This window comes from Sinocyclocheilus rhinocerous, unplaced genomic scaffold (assembly GCF_001515625.1).
Source record: "Sinocyclocheilus rhinocerous isolate Xijiao unplaced genomic scaffold, SAMN03320098_v1.1 scaffold919, whole genome shotgun sequence".
Classification (NCBI taxonomy): Eukaryota; Metazoa; Chordata; class Actinopteri; order Cypriniformes; family Cyprinidae; genus Sinocyclocheilus; species Sinocyclocheilus rhinocerous.
In genome coordinates this window covers 270362-287302 of record NW_015637585.1, presented here as the reverse complement: position 1 = coordinate 287302, position 16941 = coordinate 270362, and the positions used below count along the sequence as shown (strand labels likewise).

Here is a 16941-nt window from a genome sequence, read left to right as displayed (position 1 = left end):
TTTGTGACAGTATGCCAGCAGTGTGCAGATTGTCATATTATATGGGGTGAGTTGGAAGCCATGGAAGCAATTGAAGCAGTGGAAGTCATGCTAATTAAATAGCCCTTTTTAGGCATTTCAGCTAAGTAAGTAATTTGAGCATTAAAAATAAAACTTTGTTTTGAGTAATAAAACAAATTATTAAAGTGTACAAAAATACAAAATACATGTTTATGTTAAGAAGGACAGAATTTACAAATACTGTGTTTCTTTTTTAATGTTTAACGTGTTTGAAATCAACTACTAGAGGATCAACACATTTGTGGACTTTTGACTCAAAACTTAAAGCAGCACTATGTAACTTTTTCTGTGTTCAAAATTAGCAAAATGTATATAATGAGCGAGTACATCATGAATTCATCTTCGAAACCGCGTTTTTGTCTTATTTCGAATCACTACGGTACACTTATAATAAGTACTTATATTTGGACTATTGTAGCCTGGTCGGGTCGTCACCGCTGCGGAGTAACACATACCTGCGTGAATCGCCATAGACATAAACTTAGAGAAGTAGCTCCGGTTGGAATGTTCTTCCGCGGGATGTATGCAGTTCTGTTTATTAACCGCTAGAGCGCCAAAAGTTACATAGTGCTGCTTTAAAGACCTTGTGACAGTTTCCCCACATGACAACTCCCTAATTTATATTATTTCATTTTTTAAGTATCTATAATCATAGCTATAATACAAGCTATTATTTTCTTTTTAATATATTTATTTTATTATAAAGGATTTTGTAAGTTCTTTCACTTCCCCTAGAGACAGCCCTGCTCTGAAGGTCAGCAGCGATGCACTGATTCTCTGTGTAACTGGAAATTCATTAATGCAAATACACAGAACTCACAAATAAGCTGATTGACATGCAAACAAGTCTATTCAATTAGCATGAAATCTGAATAAAAGCACTTTGAAAGTGCAGTATTGGGGCTGATGAGAGATGCAGGTTTGTAATTGAGCATGACCTACGAGGAAGTGCTGAAGAGGGTCTTGCCCTAATGCTGCTGGAGGGCTTTTGTTTTTGTTTTTTTATTCTGGCATCCGGGCAGGAGCAATTACAGCTTTGCCATTTAAATAAATCAATCTAAAGAGAGCAACAGATCAACCTCCGTTAAATGCCTAATTACTTAGGCTCCTCCCCCAGAATACAGGCCCCAGTTAACTATGCAAATGAACCGGCTCCTAATGATACTCCCACCTAACACTGAAAAATCTCCACACTGGACAAAAATGGCAACCTAAAAATGGTAACATCTAAATTAACTGGTTTTATCCAAGTCAAAAATATGATTTTATAATATATTATTATAAAATATATTATTATATTATTTAATATATTTTTTTTTATTTTATAATATATTTACATTACTAGACTAACCTATTTGCATTAAATTATATTAACAAAACAAACTTTTATGGGTTACATCTGGTAGAAATAGCTCTTTAAGGTAACAATTTCTTATCATTCAGAATTATACAGACCATGCAATGTATTTATTTATTGTTATATTTTTGGAACTCTTATCTTTTATTAACACTAGATTCAATGTGTATACTATATTTTTGGGGCTTTTTTTTTATTAACACTCAGTTAACTGTGTGTATATATACATACAGTGTGTATTTTTTTTTTTAAATAAATTTTAAAAATGACATTTAAAAATAATATACAATTTAAAAATAATTTAATATAATAGTTTATATTTTAATTAATTAAAAAGATTTTCTTCATTTTTATACATCAAATATTATTTGTTATATATAAAATATATAGCTACATACAAAAAAACCTACATTACAATTATATTTAAATTATATTTTTTAATTATAGTTTCCATTTCTTTATAATGATCTCTGATAAAAAGATGACTAACTCAGTCCATCCTCATTACTGTCGCATCTCAGTAACCTGTCACTTTAAGCATTAAAATGTTGCTTTCCTCTTGCTTTTCCTTTTTTTCACCCATTTTTGAGCATTGATTTCAATATTTCCATGGCTGATGATACATGTCCAATATGATTGTCTGTTTATCTCACAGGCCATAAGTAGAAACTGCTGGATGTGTAAGGGTCATAAACTCTCCCTGATCTCTGTCATTGCTGCTGTTACACCCAGCCTCCACCAGCCCCCTGCCCCCACCGGTAATTGGATGCAACAGTGCTTTCGCTCGGAAAGGGTGTCATTATTCTACTAGGTGCCGGGGACCACATTCAATTAAAATGAACTCGGGAGAAGGGGGTGATTGCAGCTTGTGTCTGCTGTGTTGAGTTCAGCCTAACAGAAGTTTCAGAGTGTTAGTGCACTGGTGATGGTTTGTGTGTGTGTGTGTGTGTGTGTGTGTGTGTGTGTGTGTGGCGCGAAGGTCTGAATATCTGAAGTTAAAAGTCATAGACTCCTTGATGAACAGATGCGTCCTTTGAAATGGAAAAAAAATCAAACATAGCTGATTGTGTAGCAATCGATTCTATCTAGTTACACATCCTCATAAAGCATCAGCGTGTATTCGCATGTAATCATGACTGGATGACGTTCTGATTACAGAGCTCTGTACATTTCACACATTTTTAGGAATATACTACTGATTTTCAATGGCAATTCACTAGTTGTTTTTGTTTGGTGAAAACTGTGGTAAAGTACATCACTTTACTTAGTTTCTGAGTATACAGCATATTTTGGTCTCATAAAATCCATTAGAATTGGTTTATTGTTTGTTTTACCTTTTTAATTTTCATGTTATTATTTATTATTCCATTTATTATTTTTTTCAGTGTTTTTCAGTGTTAATGGATATACACAACTTGATCAGTTCTCATACTGTATATACAGTTATGCGGATCAGTTTACATAAATTTGCAGAATGATTCACTTACAAATCATTTGTTTAATGTAAATATGTCAAATATAGCTTATAGCAACATCAGGGCAGTACTAAATTAAAAATGCCTTTTTAAAATTCAGTACTGCACTGATGCAACTATTTGACATATTTACATACATTTTAAACAAATGATTTGTAAATGAATCATAATTTTCAGTGAATTGGTTGATCATTTTATAAAACCGGTTTTAATGATTCATTCACAAAATGAACCAATCAATTTCTCAAACTCGCTGAGTCAGAGATTCACCCCCCATATTATTTTGTATTGTGGAATATATTTAAATATCTGTTTTGCCAGGACAGTTCTTAAACAGACAGACACACAATTTTATCTTTTCTCTTTCTTTTCTTTTTTTTTTCTAGAAGAAAGCTAAATAGACTCTGCAAAGGGTGGGTTATGAGAATGTTTTGGTTGTTTGTGTGCTTTAGATGTTTTGTGCAAAACAGTGTATTATTGTGGTGTGTATGTGTGTGCACAGAAAAAGCTGGATAGAGATAAAATGTTTGTGTGTCCTCCTTGAGCCAGCACAGCAGGTTATTTCTGCATGCACGGTGCATCCACTTATTCTATGAAGAACATCTATCATTTTATCCTGTGATTAATGGCTGTCCTGAGCCCGGCTGCTACTAACGCAAATGCACTGAGAGGGAAATGACGGAGAGAAATACCACCAGCTGCATAACACACACACACACATTCACTCACTCACACCGCATTCTCTTTGAGACCACATTCTGGGAACTCACTTTTCTGTAGACTTCAGAACAGTAATAATTCATCCAAACCATGAAATTCTGCATATTTTAATCAGGTTTTCCAGACAGCGAAAACTCTGCCATGGAATAAAAAGCAGAGAGATGTAGTTTAGGCATCATTATATATCCTTAGAGATCCTTAACAACTGGCTTCCGTCACGTTAAGCTAGTTTCTCAGGTTCTGTTACCTGCTCATAGCACCATCAGTGAGAAAACCCCCACGAGGCCCGCTGCCCTTGGCCCCTGAGAGCAGCACAAGAGGCCCACCCATCTCAGTTTAATTAAATATTTCCCTCCTGAGTCGGCGAGGTGATGCCGTGAGCATTATAAATCAAGAAAAGGGCATCTGCTGATAGGCAAATGAAAACAGACTCGCTGAATAGGCAGCACGGGATGAGCGCAGCAGATTAAAATAAACAAAGAGGGCGACGTAAATAGCTCTCCATCCTCTCCCCGTCTCAAGTCACTGCCGCTTATTTGTCGTATACACATATGTGAGTTATGTTAATGAGATACTGGGAGTGTGTGTCTGTGTGTTTGCGTAAGGGGTTTGTAGGTCACGTTTCCCTGTTATAACCCCCACCTCTCCTCAACCTCAGCTGGGGTTGTTGTGATCTGGATTGCCCTCACCAGACATACACGAACGATACTTATTGGACCGCTAGCACACTCTTTAGAATGCAGAAGTACGTACACATGCAAATAAGCACACATTTGCATGCATGCATGCATACATGCACACACGTAAACTATATCTGGTGTCATTTATCAAAATCTTTATATAGCACATATATACACACATGCTGCAATATGGTACGGCCAGTTCACAATATGCTAGCGTTATTGTGTAGCTCTTTTCTGGTTTATTATAGTTTACTAAAAAAAAATATATATATATATATATATTTTTTTTTTTAATTTTGAAAACTAATAAAAACTATATAGGCATATTAAAAAACATAAATAAATAAATAAATAACAAAAGCACAATAAAATTAATAAAAGTTGGACTAAAATGAAAATTGAATATCTAAAAATAATCATTAAAATCTAAAAAATAATACATTAATAAAACCTATGATAGTTTTTTAAGGATATTAAAATACCACTGGCTCACTTATACTCCTTAGTCATCTTCCTACTGAAGCAGCATTTTAAAGGGATTGTTCAGATTTAAAGAAAATTAAATTTTGAGATCATTTACTAACCCTCATGTTGTTCCAAACTAGTCTGACTGTCGTTCTTTTGTGAATCACAATAGAGGATATTTTGAAGGGTGTTTGGACCATTTTTGTTCATATAGTGAAAGTCAATGGGCTCCAAAACAACAGTAACAGCAGCAAAACTTAGAATCCTAAAAATATTGTTAGTGATCCATAAAAGAAATAAATTCATATCTGTTTGGAATGGATTGAACGTGAGTAACTGATACTCAGAGTTTTATTTTTAGTTAAACAGTGTATTTAATTGTGCTGCTGCCTACTATGATATCTTATTTTGGCCACATGGCATATATCCACATTGTGAATTTAGTCCCATAATGCATTGCAATGAGCTCAGCGAAAAAATCAATATAAGATAGTAGATGTCGTGAGAAATATGAGACTGGTCTCATGAAAAAATAGCATGATTAGCATGATTTTCGGTTTTGGCGTGCTATTTATATGCAGAAATTGACTTTGCCGTGCATATGATATGCACGTGTTTGGCATGAATATAATACGCCGTTTTCACGTGCATATGATACGCAATGTCTTGGCGTGCATATGATACACAGTTTTGGCGTACATATAATATGCACCTACCCCACACCCCCCAAGTTCTGCATATAAATAGTACGCCAAATAAAAATATACATAATAAAATATACATATACATACAAAAATATAAGATATACGCACTTTCATGATATCAGGTTGGAAATATTGGCTAAATTCAGAATAACATAGCCTACTAGCATACTACTCCTTTTTATGTCTTTTTAAAGTTTAAATAGTTCACCCTAAAATGAAAATTCTGTCATTAATTACTCACCCTCATGTCGTTCCAAACCCGTAAGACCTTCGTTCATCTTCGGAACACAAATTAAGATATTTTTGATAAAATCCGAGAGCTTTCAGACGCTGCATAGAAAGGTAGTAAGTAACCACATCAGTGGTTCAACTGCAATTTAATGAAGCTACAAGAATATTTTTGTGTACAAAGAAAACAAAAATAACGTCTTTATTCAACAATTTCTTCTTTTCCATGTCAGTCTTCAACGCAGACTATTTTAACAATGTCCTTACTACCATTCTGGGCCTTGAACGTTATAGTAGTGTTGCTGTCTATGGAGGGTCAGAAAGCGCTCGGATTTCATCAAAAATATCTTAATTTGTGTTCCGAAGATGAACGTAGGTCTTATGGGTTTGGAACGACATGAAGGTGATAGAATTTGTATGTCAGAAATAGTAAGAGTAATATGCTATTTCAAATTCAGTTCTTGCTTATAAATGTACTTCATTCAGTATTAGAAAGTAGTGTTTCAAATACTCTAACAAACAATGGATTACTGGTGCAATGTATTTTTATGCTTACTAGTGTATTTAATTGATAACTTGGCAACATGCTAGCATCAAACTCTACTGTTGTCATCGGAGTCTGGTCTCCCATGTGTTGTTTTGAATTGCATTTTATGCATAGTGCTCCAAATAATTCACTTATGAGGCTCTAAGATGGTTAGTATGCTGCATTAGAAGCCACCTAAGTAGGCAGTACGCAGTGTGGCAGCTCACTATAGTTTTTGAATCTGAGCTACTGTCTCTAGTATCATCTATCACAATACACACTGTATGCTACAGTACTGCATCCCTAGTTCACAATGTGATAGCTTTCTTGTCTAGCTCACTTCAAGTCTCTTTCTCCCCTTTTCTCTTTCTCAAGCGCACACACACATACACACACACACACACACACACACACTCAAACATTCGTCTCCCCTCCTACTCCTCCAACACCCACATCACGCAACCGAGAGCAAGGAAGATTTCTCGCTGGCACTAATAATGAGATCCTTTTCTCGAAGGCTACCCCTACCAATCCAATTCAATATGGAAACCACAAACACATTATGCACAACCGTCGTGACGAGAATCTGGCAACAGTGCCCACACTGCGGATGTCAAAAATGAGGCACATTTCACAGAGCACTGAAACCACTTTGTGCAGCTTAGCATTATATCTTCAGGGTACATTTAGTTTTAATTCTTAATTGTCTTCATTACAGTGCTTCCAAGGCAGTGTATTTGATAATTCTCAAACTTTCTGGTCGGGGGTTATTCTAAATCTTTAACCTGAAGTGAACTTATATGAATACCTCTTCTGAACTCCAAAACATTACACACTCATAATTTCAGTGTTAAAGGGATAGTTCATATTCTTTTATGTTCCACAGAAGAAAGAAAGTAATGTAGGTTTGGAAGGTGAGTAAATGATGACAGGATTTTCATTTTTGGGTGAACTGTCCCTTTAAGTTTACTTAAAGTGTACTCAAGTTTGGGGTTTTGGAAACTTTATAATTTTTACGAAATGTAAGATTACATATTGTAAAAATCTCTCATTAACTTACACTAAATTTAACTGTGTCAATGATGTCATCTTAATATTTGCATACTTCATTGTGACTGGTCTTCTTTTATTTGTTTAGCTTTTTTTACAATACACATTTTTTTCAGAACAGCTTTACAGAAAATCATGTTAATGTTTATAATATCCTAATATCTTCATGCCTGGCACTCTTAAAAAAGATTTTTATTTGTAAATAAAACAGATTATTGTAGTATGTTTTTTTTTATGAGAAAAGACTATTTCAGTCTTTCTGCTTCAAAATTTCATGTTTAATTCAATGTGTTACATGCTGGCTCTGTGTAATTGTTTGTGAAATTTACTAGCAATTTGTTAAAAAATTTTCTTCACCATTTTTTTTTTTATAATGCTTACAGTCAGATTTTGCAGATTAGAGCTGCAAACTATTTGCATATTAAATTTGGTTTGTTATTTTCAACTATTTGAAGATGTCTTTAAGTTTCATTGACACCACCAGTGACTTTTTGTTACTAACCTGGGTCCATATGCACATATTATTAATTGTCATATACATGCAACTCATTATCTCAGATACATTTTCTATATTACATAGTTCGACATGTAACACATGCTATGTCCTTCTTCAAGCAATACCATTCTAGTTTAATCGTTATCGTACATTGTAGAGATTTAGGAAGGAATGTTCATAATAATAATTGGGATGGAAACTGTAGCATTTATGTAAGAGTCATCACTTATTTTACACATCAGGAAGACAAAATAATATTTACATAAACCACTCTGAGCTCATCCGCATCTCTGGTGTTGTAGCATTTAGCTCAGTGAACACGTACAGGATTCAGTTGCTGATTACATTGTGAAGTATGTGGCCTGCCCACCTCACTTCCATGTATCTTGTGGCAGGGATGTTTACACGGGAAAAGGGGGAAATAATGTTCCTGTTTATTGACTGCAACAGTGCATTACAGCAGACTCATAAGCAAATGACGTATTCCCAAAAATGGTGTTAACATTGATCATTAGATTCATATTGAGTCATTTTTCACTTTAAAAGTGAGACAACATGTCTGTGCTGGAGGGAGAATTGTGTGGATTGGGTGATGAGACAGAAATCAGGTCTGCGTGTTTGTGTGGTATTATCTTCTTTACTTATGAGTATGAACAAATCCCTATGAAGGCTTATAATAACACCTGGAGAAAGCTATCCATTAGCATTCATATTAATCTCAATGGCAGTTGCTCACTGGTGCATCACAATCTTTGCTGGGCATTTAGTTCTGGACTCATTACTAAGCCAGTCATCTGAACCATAAATGCCATGTGACTAATTACTCTGGAGCTTTTGATTGGCAGACGGTACCAAAAGAATGCACAGTCCCAATCCTTTCATTTGTAACTATCATGACCTGTGATGATATCGTTTAAAAGTTTGGGGTCAGTATTTAAAAAAAATAATTAATACTTTTATTCAGCACGTTAAATTGATCAAAAGTGACAGTAAAGACATTCACAATGTTACAAAGATTTCAGTCAAATAAATGCTGTTAAATTAACTTTCTGTTCATTAAAGAATCATGAATCTTTTAAAATATTAATCCACACAACTGTTTTCAACACTGATAATAAGAGTTGTTACTTGAGCAGCAAATCAGCATATTAGAATGATTTCTGAAGGATCATGTGACACTGAAGACTGGAGTAATGATGCTGAAAACTCAGCTTTTCCATCACAGGAATACATTTCATTTTAAAATATATTAAACTAGAACATGGTTATTTTCCATTGTAATAATGTTTCACAATATTCCTGTTTTTAATCAAATAAATGCAGCCTTGGTGAGCATAAGTGACTTCTTTCAAAAACTTTTTTAGCACTAGTGTGTTCCTTAAATAACATACAAATACATATATTTGTGATAAACAAAACATTTAGTCAGAATAGGCTACGTGGCTTCTTCTGAAAGGCCATCAGTGGATAAAGGCACATTTTCCCAGCAGAATGGTGTAGTTCCTGCATCTACCAGCAGGGGCTTACCTGCCCACGCTAACCAGTCAAACACAAACGCCTTGGTACATACATACAAGGAATCCTAGAGAATAAGATAGACTGAGCAACATAGCGTACTATCAGGCATTTTGAACTCTCATTCCCAGTGACTTTGCCACGGTTTAGCATACTACAATACTGAGCTTCTGAGGTTTGGTGTATTTCCATGCAGCCATTCACCACACTGGTTCACAGCGCAACGTTTTTCCACAGTCACTTCTGCACGATCTGCCTTTACCCCCAAGCAATTCATAAGCAGAGGCACTTTCTCAGTGGTCAACAGTGAATGTTGCGTCAAAAATGCAATTGCACCCCTGATTGCCATTTAACTGGGTGTGTCTGTTTATACTTATAACATAGCATGATTAGGAACAGAACTCCATTTTACATGCTATTTCAGGCTGAAATACTCATCCTCATATAGACGCTCATTTCAGATTTTTTAATCTAAAGCATTCAAGAATAGATGAAGATAATATTTTGCTTGAATTTTTAAATGTTGGATGTTTTGGGTCTGGTTGTTGTGGCAGTGCTGCAGAGGTGGAGACCGCAGGTATTTGCTATTCTCAGAGTGTCTCACCAAGTCCCTCTCTCCATCTCCCTCGCCCTCCTTCTTTTGCGTTCCCTCTATCTTCACCTTACCCTCCACCTCTCTATCTTTATATCTTTTCCTTTCTCTTTCTTTCCCCCTCCATCTCTCTCCCTTGCCCTCTTTCTTATAGTCAACAACATGATTTTTTTCCGCTCTCTGAATGAGGCAAACTCTAACAAACATGTAGTCAGCTGTGCAATGGCTCTGCCTTTCCCACAATAAAAAAATAGCATGAAAACATCACCACGGCTTCGGCATCCCGCTCTTAACTCTTAAAGAGACACTTAACAATCAGTCGCGACTCTACTTATATTCAGATGAAGCGAGTGACTCATTTGTAACAGGTATGGTACATTATCCAACATGTTGCCTGGCTTACATGTATTGGTATTTACATGATGTTGCCGGAGCTATTGCCATAAACATGACTCATGAACCACAGAAGGAGGCTGGAAAGTGTGGAGGAACATTCTGGGTAAACACCACTTGTGTAATGGAGACGATGTGGTCAGGCCTCCACTGGTGTCCTTGTTGACCTAGTATCATAATGCACCTTATACATGCTGTAAATCAGAGCCTGACACTTTTTCAACATTGATCTGTTCCGAATAAAGGTATAGCACTTGGAATAAATGTATGAATAAAAATAAATGTGTGTGGAGGAGAAAATGGTTTATTTAAATTAATAAAATTTTGCCAGTAAAATAATATAGCATAATATTTTGACTCAATTCATTTTTATGAATCAAATGGTGGTGTAAAGCCTGGGAATGAGCTCTGTCTAGTAATGTTTAACAATCTAAACAAAAGTGATCAGTTATTATTACCTGCGTGTTTAAATATCCAGTGCATTTGCTTGATGAGCACATTTTTTCCTGTGTTAATGTATTTCCGACTGAAACAGGAAGTTTGGGCCTTTGAAATGAGAAATGTGGGATTCAAGCTAAATGATTGGAGAAGTTTGGCATATGTCACCAGACAGAAGTGTCATTTCAACAGAAGATCAAGTTATAACATTTTGACGATATGAGGTTAAAAAACACACAGTAAGACCTATAAAATGCATTTACAAACTAGATATTTATTTTATGCAGACTTTAAAGGGTTCCCTTGTGTTTCCTTTTTATTTAAAGAGCCGATAGACTTTAGTTATATCACAGCCAAGAACTACGATTTGCTACTTTCAAGACAGAGAGTTTTGGGGTGAGGGAAATTTTAATTTTAGAAACCATTTAATTAGACATAAATCGGTAGTACAAGAATTAAAAATAAAACTTTAAATGTGTATTTTTGCTAAAAAGTAAGCAACAGACAGACTAAAAACTGATATTTTGTGGTCTTTAAAATTGAATTTCCGAGAAACAAAAACAACAACAAAATAAATAAATAAATTAAATTAAATTAAATGAAAAATAATGGAAAAATGGTCATAACCTTGCTTCTTCAAACATTACAAATAAATATAATTGAAAAACAAATCATATGCACGTTAGTTTCAAGCCCAACATGAGATGGTACTCTTGTAACCTTGGTCTGGTGTCTTCTTTTGATAAACAAATATATTTATTGCTGAAACATTTTCACAATTATTTTTTTATTTTACTGAGAATATAAATATTAATATCCAGTAACAGTAATTTTCATTTAAGTTTGTTGCTTGATTTACACAGGTCTCTTCAAACATTACAAATAAATATAATTGAAAAACAAATCATATGCACGTTAGTTTCAAGCCCAACATGAGATGGTACTCTTGTAACCTTGGTCTGGTGTCTTCTTTTGATAAACAAATATATTTATTGCTGAAACATTTTCACAATTATTATTTTTTTATTTTACTGAGAATATAAATATTAATATCCAGTAACAGTAATTTTCAGTTAAGTTTGTTGCTTGATTTACACAGGTCTAGACAGTACAACGATCCAACGATTAGAGCGTGCATTCCCCTTTAAGGAGCCCCCCCTTTTCTCCGCAGCAGGGGGAGGCTGAGCATAGTCCTGGAACAGCGATTAAAAAAAAAATTCACCAGTAGACTGTTTCAAGTTCCCCCAGCAGAAACTGTGCCTGATTTGTGGCCAATGCTGGGGATGTACGAAAAGGGAGGAAAACACTAAGCGGGTAGCTATGGAGATAGACCGTTTTCCTGGCCGCTTCCTTTGACAGGTGTTGAGTAGGTTAAAAGTCTTCAAACAGAGTCCACCATGTACGCCAAAGGGAAAGGAGCTGTCGTTCCATCCGATAATCAAGCCAGAGAGAAGTAAGTGAATTTGTTCATTGTCACATATAAAGCAAAAACCTGCACGTTCTCTGATGCCTGCGCTGCTTTGCACGAGACGGCTATCGGCGACTCTAACACTTTACTAAGTAGTTTCTTTGCAGATTCTGTGCGGTGTGATTGTGCAGTGTTCGTCTAGCTGTTTTGCTGTGTTTTTCCTTATGCATGCTACTTGTGCTTGCTTTGGAGCAACTTTATCATGCATTCGGGTAGTAGATGTTACATGAAGGATTGTACCGTGCAGATGCAGATGGAGAGTTTGTGGAAGGCTTGGATCAATGCATCATGTAGATGCTCAGATGCTTCTTGTACATGAGACATACAGGAGACCCGAGATCTCATCTTTGATGCACATAATCATGTTAGAGCAGCTGTACAAACTAATGTAATGAAATAGTTTGATTTGATATTTCCTCTCTCAATCAGTAGAAAATATGGTTAACACCCGGTCATGCATGAAAAAAAAATACCGTCTTGTACCGTGAAACCGGTATAATTTTGAAAAATACCGTGATATAAATTTTTGGTCATACCGCCCAGCACTACTTGAATGAATGACGCACCTCAGCGAACGTAATTCTAGCGGAGCTCACATTTATGTTCAGTTTGTATTTTCAGTAGTGAGGAGGTTCTACACCTGGTATAAACTTTAAATTACAACTTGTGGCAGAGCATTAAAGCACTTTAAAATTCAATTTATGAAAAACGGAACCATTGGAAGCACACCGTCTCTGGCCAAAGAAGCAGATGGATTCTCAGTTTGGCAGCGTTGATGCGAGGATGTGGCGCTTTGGTTTTTGTCAGAGAACTTTTTAGGAACTTGTCATTTTCACCCTTTTCCCTTGTCTCGTGCGTCTGTGCTGGGTGAATAATTGATAGGAGAGTTGAAAACATGATTTCCTAACGGTGCCTTTGTAGGACGGTTATGTGTGATTCATTCATGTTTAAAGATGGGGTACGGGAAAAGATTTTTCTTGGTTTAAACCCCCCCCCCCCCAGACTTGCTCATTACTGTTGTTATAAATTCTCAGTTTCTTACCTTTTGTGTTAGTGACTTTTTAAGGGTTGTTGTTATAAATACATAAGCCAGGGTTTGTATTTTGTGCAAAAACAGGAGTTGCAAGACATGCAAGTTATGATGCTTTAGCATATGTGGGCAGTGTAGTTTAAACAATGTTCCCATAAGCACTGAAAACCTGGAAATATCAGATGACTTTAAAAGTATGGTTTCCACACAAACTCATAGAGATTTCAATAGGGATGTTTAAGCTATGCCATGTTTAAGCTACCAGACATCGGTCTTTATGGAGTAAAACATTTGTATACTAATAAGTTTAATTGTTTACGTAATTCATTCCAAAGCTTGTTGCCTGTAAATGGATATTTATTACTGAAATATCTATGATATTTTTTAAAAGCTTTACGTGGTGATAATGAACGACTGGAAAGGTCATTGAAAAGTCATGAGTCAAAAAATGCAGAAACCCTTTACACAAAAATGTATATCTAATCCCAAATTACAGCATATCCTCATGGCAGTAAAACGTTTAGTGGTATTTTCTTATTCAGTAATGGCTGATAAGTGTCTATATGGTTAGTTTAAGACAGTGTTGTTCTCATAATCTGTATACTTTTTTTTGAATAGCTACTTGGGTCTGATAGACTGCGCTTGTGATCAGCTTCAGTCATTCTGTTGAAACAACTGAATCCAGGTTGTGCTGATAGTGACCACTTAAAATGATGAGGATCAGAGTTAGACAACACACTTTAAGGGGCTTAGGATTCTCAGTTTGGCAGCGTTGATGCGAGGATGTGGCGCTTTGGTTTTTGTCAGAGAACTTTTTAGGAACTTGTCATTTTCACCCTTTTCCCTTGTCTCGTGCGTCTGTGCTGGGTGAATAATTGATAGGAGAGTTGAAAACATGATTTCCTAACGGTGCCTTTGTAGGACGGTTATGTGTGATTCATTCATGTTTAAAGATGGTTTTATCAGAGAGCCTCGGGCGAGATGTCAGGTATGCTCAAGGCATACATTTGGCAGATTTCTTTGATGTGAGGACTCCGTGTGGGCTCTGTTGTGATGAGAGTGGAACAGGGGGACCCGCTTATCTCTGGTGATACATTTTAGAGATTTTCCTTTGGAGCTGTCATAAACTGTCATCTGATTTGTCCTCACCATGGTTCATGCGTAATGAAAAATGTCACGTCCCTGAGCGAACTTTTCTAAAGGGAGGATTCATCCAAAACGTACGTATTTACCCTTATGTCATTTTAAACCATTATGCTGTTAATATTTACGTGGAACACACAGTGGGACATTTGGAATAATTTCCAATCCCTGTTTTCCATATAGTCCGTGGCATAGTGACTAGTCTGTCAAGCTTCAAAAAGGTTGTAAATGCACCATAAAAGTAGTGCATATGTCTAGTCCAGGATTGTTATTATTTTTAATATTATTTAATTTGTAATTAAAATTGTTTTAATGTTTTTGGAAAAAAAATACAGTAAAAATAGTAATATTGTGAAATGTTATTGCAATTTAAAATAACTTTACAATTTTAACATTTTAAAATGTAATTTATCCTTCCGATAGATTATTATCAATGTTATCTAGTTGTGCTGCTTAATATTTTTGTGGAAACCATGATACATTTTGGTAAAAAAAAAATTTTTTAAGAATTTTTTTGAAATAGAAATATTTTATGTCTTTTATATAACATTTATAAAAGTCTTTACTGTCACTGATTGATATTTGATCAATTTATTCTATCCTTGGACTCCTTGCTGAATAAAACAATCATCTCAGTAAGATTTATTTTTGAAAGCTAGTAAACGATTTATCAAAAACTAAAACTAATTTTATTTTTACCTTTAGTTAATGGAAAAGTTTTCATTAAGTTTTTATTTGCAATTATAACAGTGTTTCTGAAGCCATATAATAACTTTTTGTGAGTAATTTTTCAAAACAAATAATGCATGAAATTATGCATCTCATATATGCCACAGTTCTCACATCATGATGTCAGATGACAAGACATGAAACCACTGCCACTTGATGTTTTTGACATCCAGCCTGAGGCGTATTTTATTTGAGATAAACTTTTAAAATTTTTGGGTGAACTATTCTTTTAATGGCCCTTTTCCTTCTCTGAGAGTAAGGGGTAAAATAGGTATGACAATAGTGTTTCGCACCTGGCATTATATTGTAGGCCAAGCAACCTGACCTGTGTTTAATGTTCCCCGTGCGCATGAGACTCCCCACAGTGCTACAAGGAGTCATGGTGAGGCTATTTTGTAGTAAGACCTTATGTTCCAGCTGTACCGTAACATCAGCTCTTTTTACCTCACTCACCTCAAAACAAACCCACCTATGCTGAACTACTGGAACATCACTGGACTTAGCTCTTCTGAACACCTCCGATTGGCAGGGCTTTCTCCCACAGGGACACTGTAGATCTGGAAAAAACTGAGGGGGAAGGGGCTGAGAGACTCAGGGGTCGTCCCCCTGGGCATTCCCTCCAGCAGACCTCTTTTCGGGGCTTTTGAAGAGGGAGGCTGAGCTTTAAGACGGCATGCCGCAGGCTCCTGAGGCCCCAGCCAGTGACATGGTCTCCACCACCCCCTCCCCATCTCCATAATATGGCTCTTTATATGTCCTGTGCTCCTCTGAAGAGAGCGCACCATTTAGATTTTGCTGATCAGGTTTGCATACATTAACACCTGCTCTCAGTCATTTGAATATGAGAGAGCCTGGCATATAAAGACAGATGGAGTTGAATGTTGTGTTTAAAAATAAAATAGAATGTATTGCTTTTTTTTAGCAGTACCTGATAGGGCAAGTATCACTATTACTATTGCTTGTATGTTTTCCATTCAGCATGTAGCCTAATTTCTCACACTGTTTGTGTTACAAACATGAACAATATGTCAAATTACAGGGCCTGAATTTCGTTTTGGAAAATGGGGGGGAATTCCCCCTTTAGGTGGCTCTTATGGGGGGGATTTTTTTTATTTGAGGGGGGAGTTAGGGTATTTTTTTAGACATATTTTTAAACTACAATCATCCAAACTAAATGTTTCGTCACCCAGTGTATTTGTGTTTTACAATTTATAATGTTGTTGATTCATATTTATATTGTGAGGAAGATACTTAAAAAAAAACTTTCAAACTCTGAATTGAATTTATTTTAACTAAAAAAGACAAGTAAACAGTAAGTAATATAATTACAAGCAAAGGCACAAACAAATACAATAACAAGATACAACTAAAATTAACTGTGCTTTAAGTTTTTCAGGTAGGTTTAACAGTAATATTCAGGTACAGAAATACCACAGAAACAGGATAATCTTTTTAACTTTAAAATAACACTGGTTAGTCTTCAATGTATAAATAAACATTAATGACAGACAGCAGCAGGTTTATTTAGGTTGCTGTCTCTTTAAGACCTCATGCACGGATCAAACTGTTACACATACGTTTCCTTTCTCAACTGTTTACATTAACTTAATAGCCTGTATACCGACAATGTTTAGTATAAATCGACTGTTTACATGAATACTCATCAAGACGGGAACCTTGACATATTTTTGTATGTATTTGGCCGTTTACGCGCAATAAGGCGCGTGCTCTCAGATGCGTCTCTGTGCGCGCGCTTTGGGTGTGAGGCGGCTCACAGAAAGGGTCTCACAGTCACAGAGTGCGCAAGTACTGAATTGAGCACTTGAATGTTTAAAATTGTAAGACTCAAAAGCATGTGCAAATGATACA

The 16941-nt window shown here is 35.7% G+C and overlaps 1 protein-coding gene across 2 annotated transcripts in view; it reads left to right on the top strand.

Annotated features, from left to right (window-relative positions):
- The first annotated feature begins 11916 nt into the window (after positions 1-11916).
- LOC107749087 (single-stranded DNA-binding protein 3-like) overlaps positions 11917-16941 on the top strand; it is an 87973-nt gene continuing 82948 nt past the window's right edge. For both annotated transcript variants that reach the window (XM_016564136.1, XM_016564135.1), the window contains exon 1: positions 11917-12155. In XM_016564136.1, the coding sequence (XP_016419622.1) occupies positions 12100-12155 (56 nt within the window). In that variant the 5' untranslated portion in view covers positions 11917-12099. The remainder of the gene's footprint in view (positions 12156-16941) is intronic.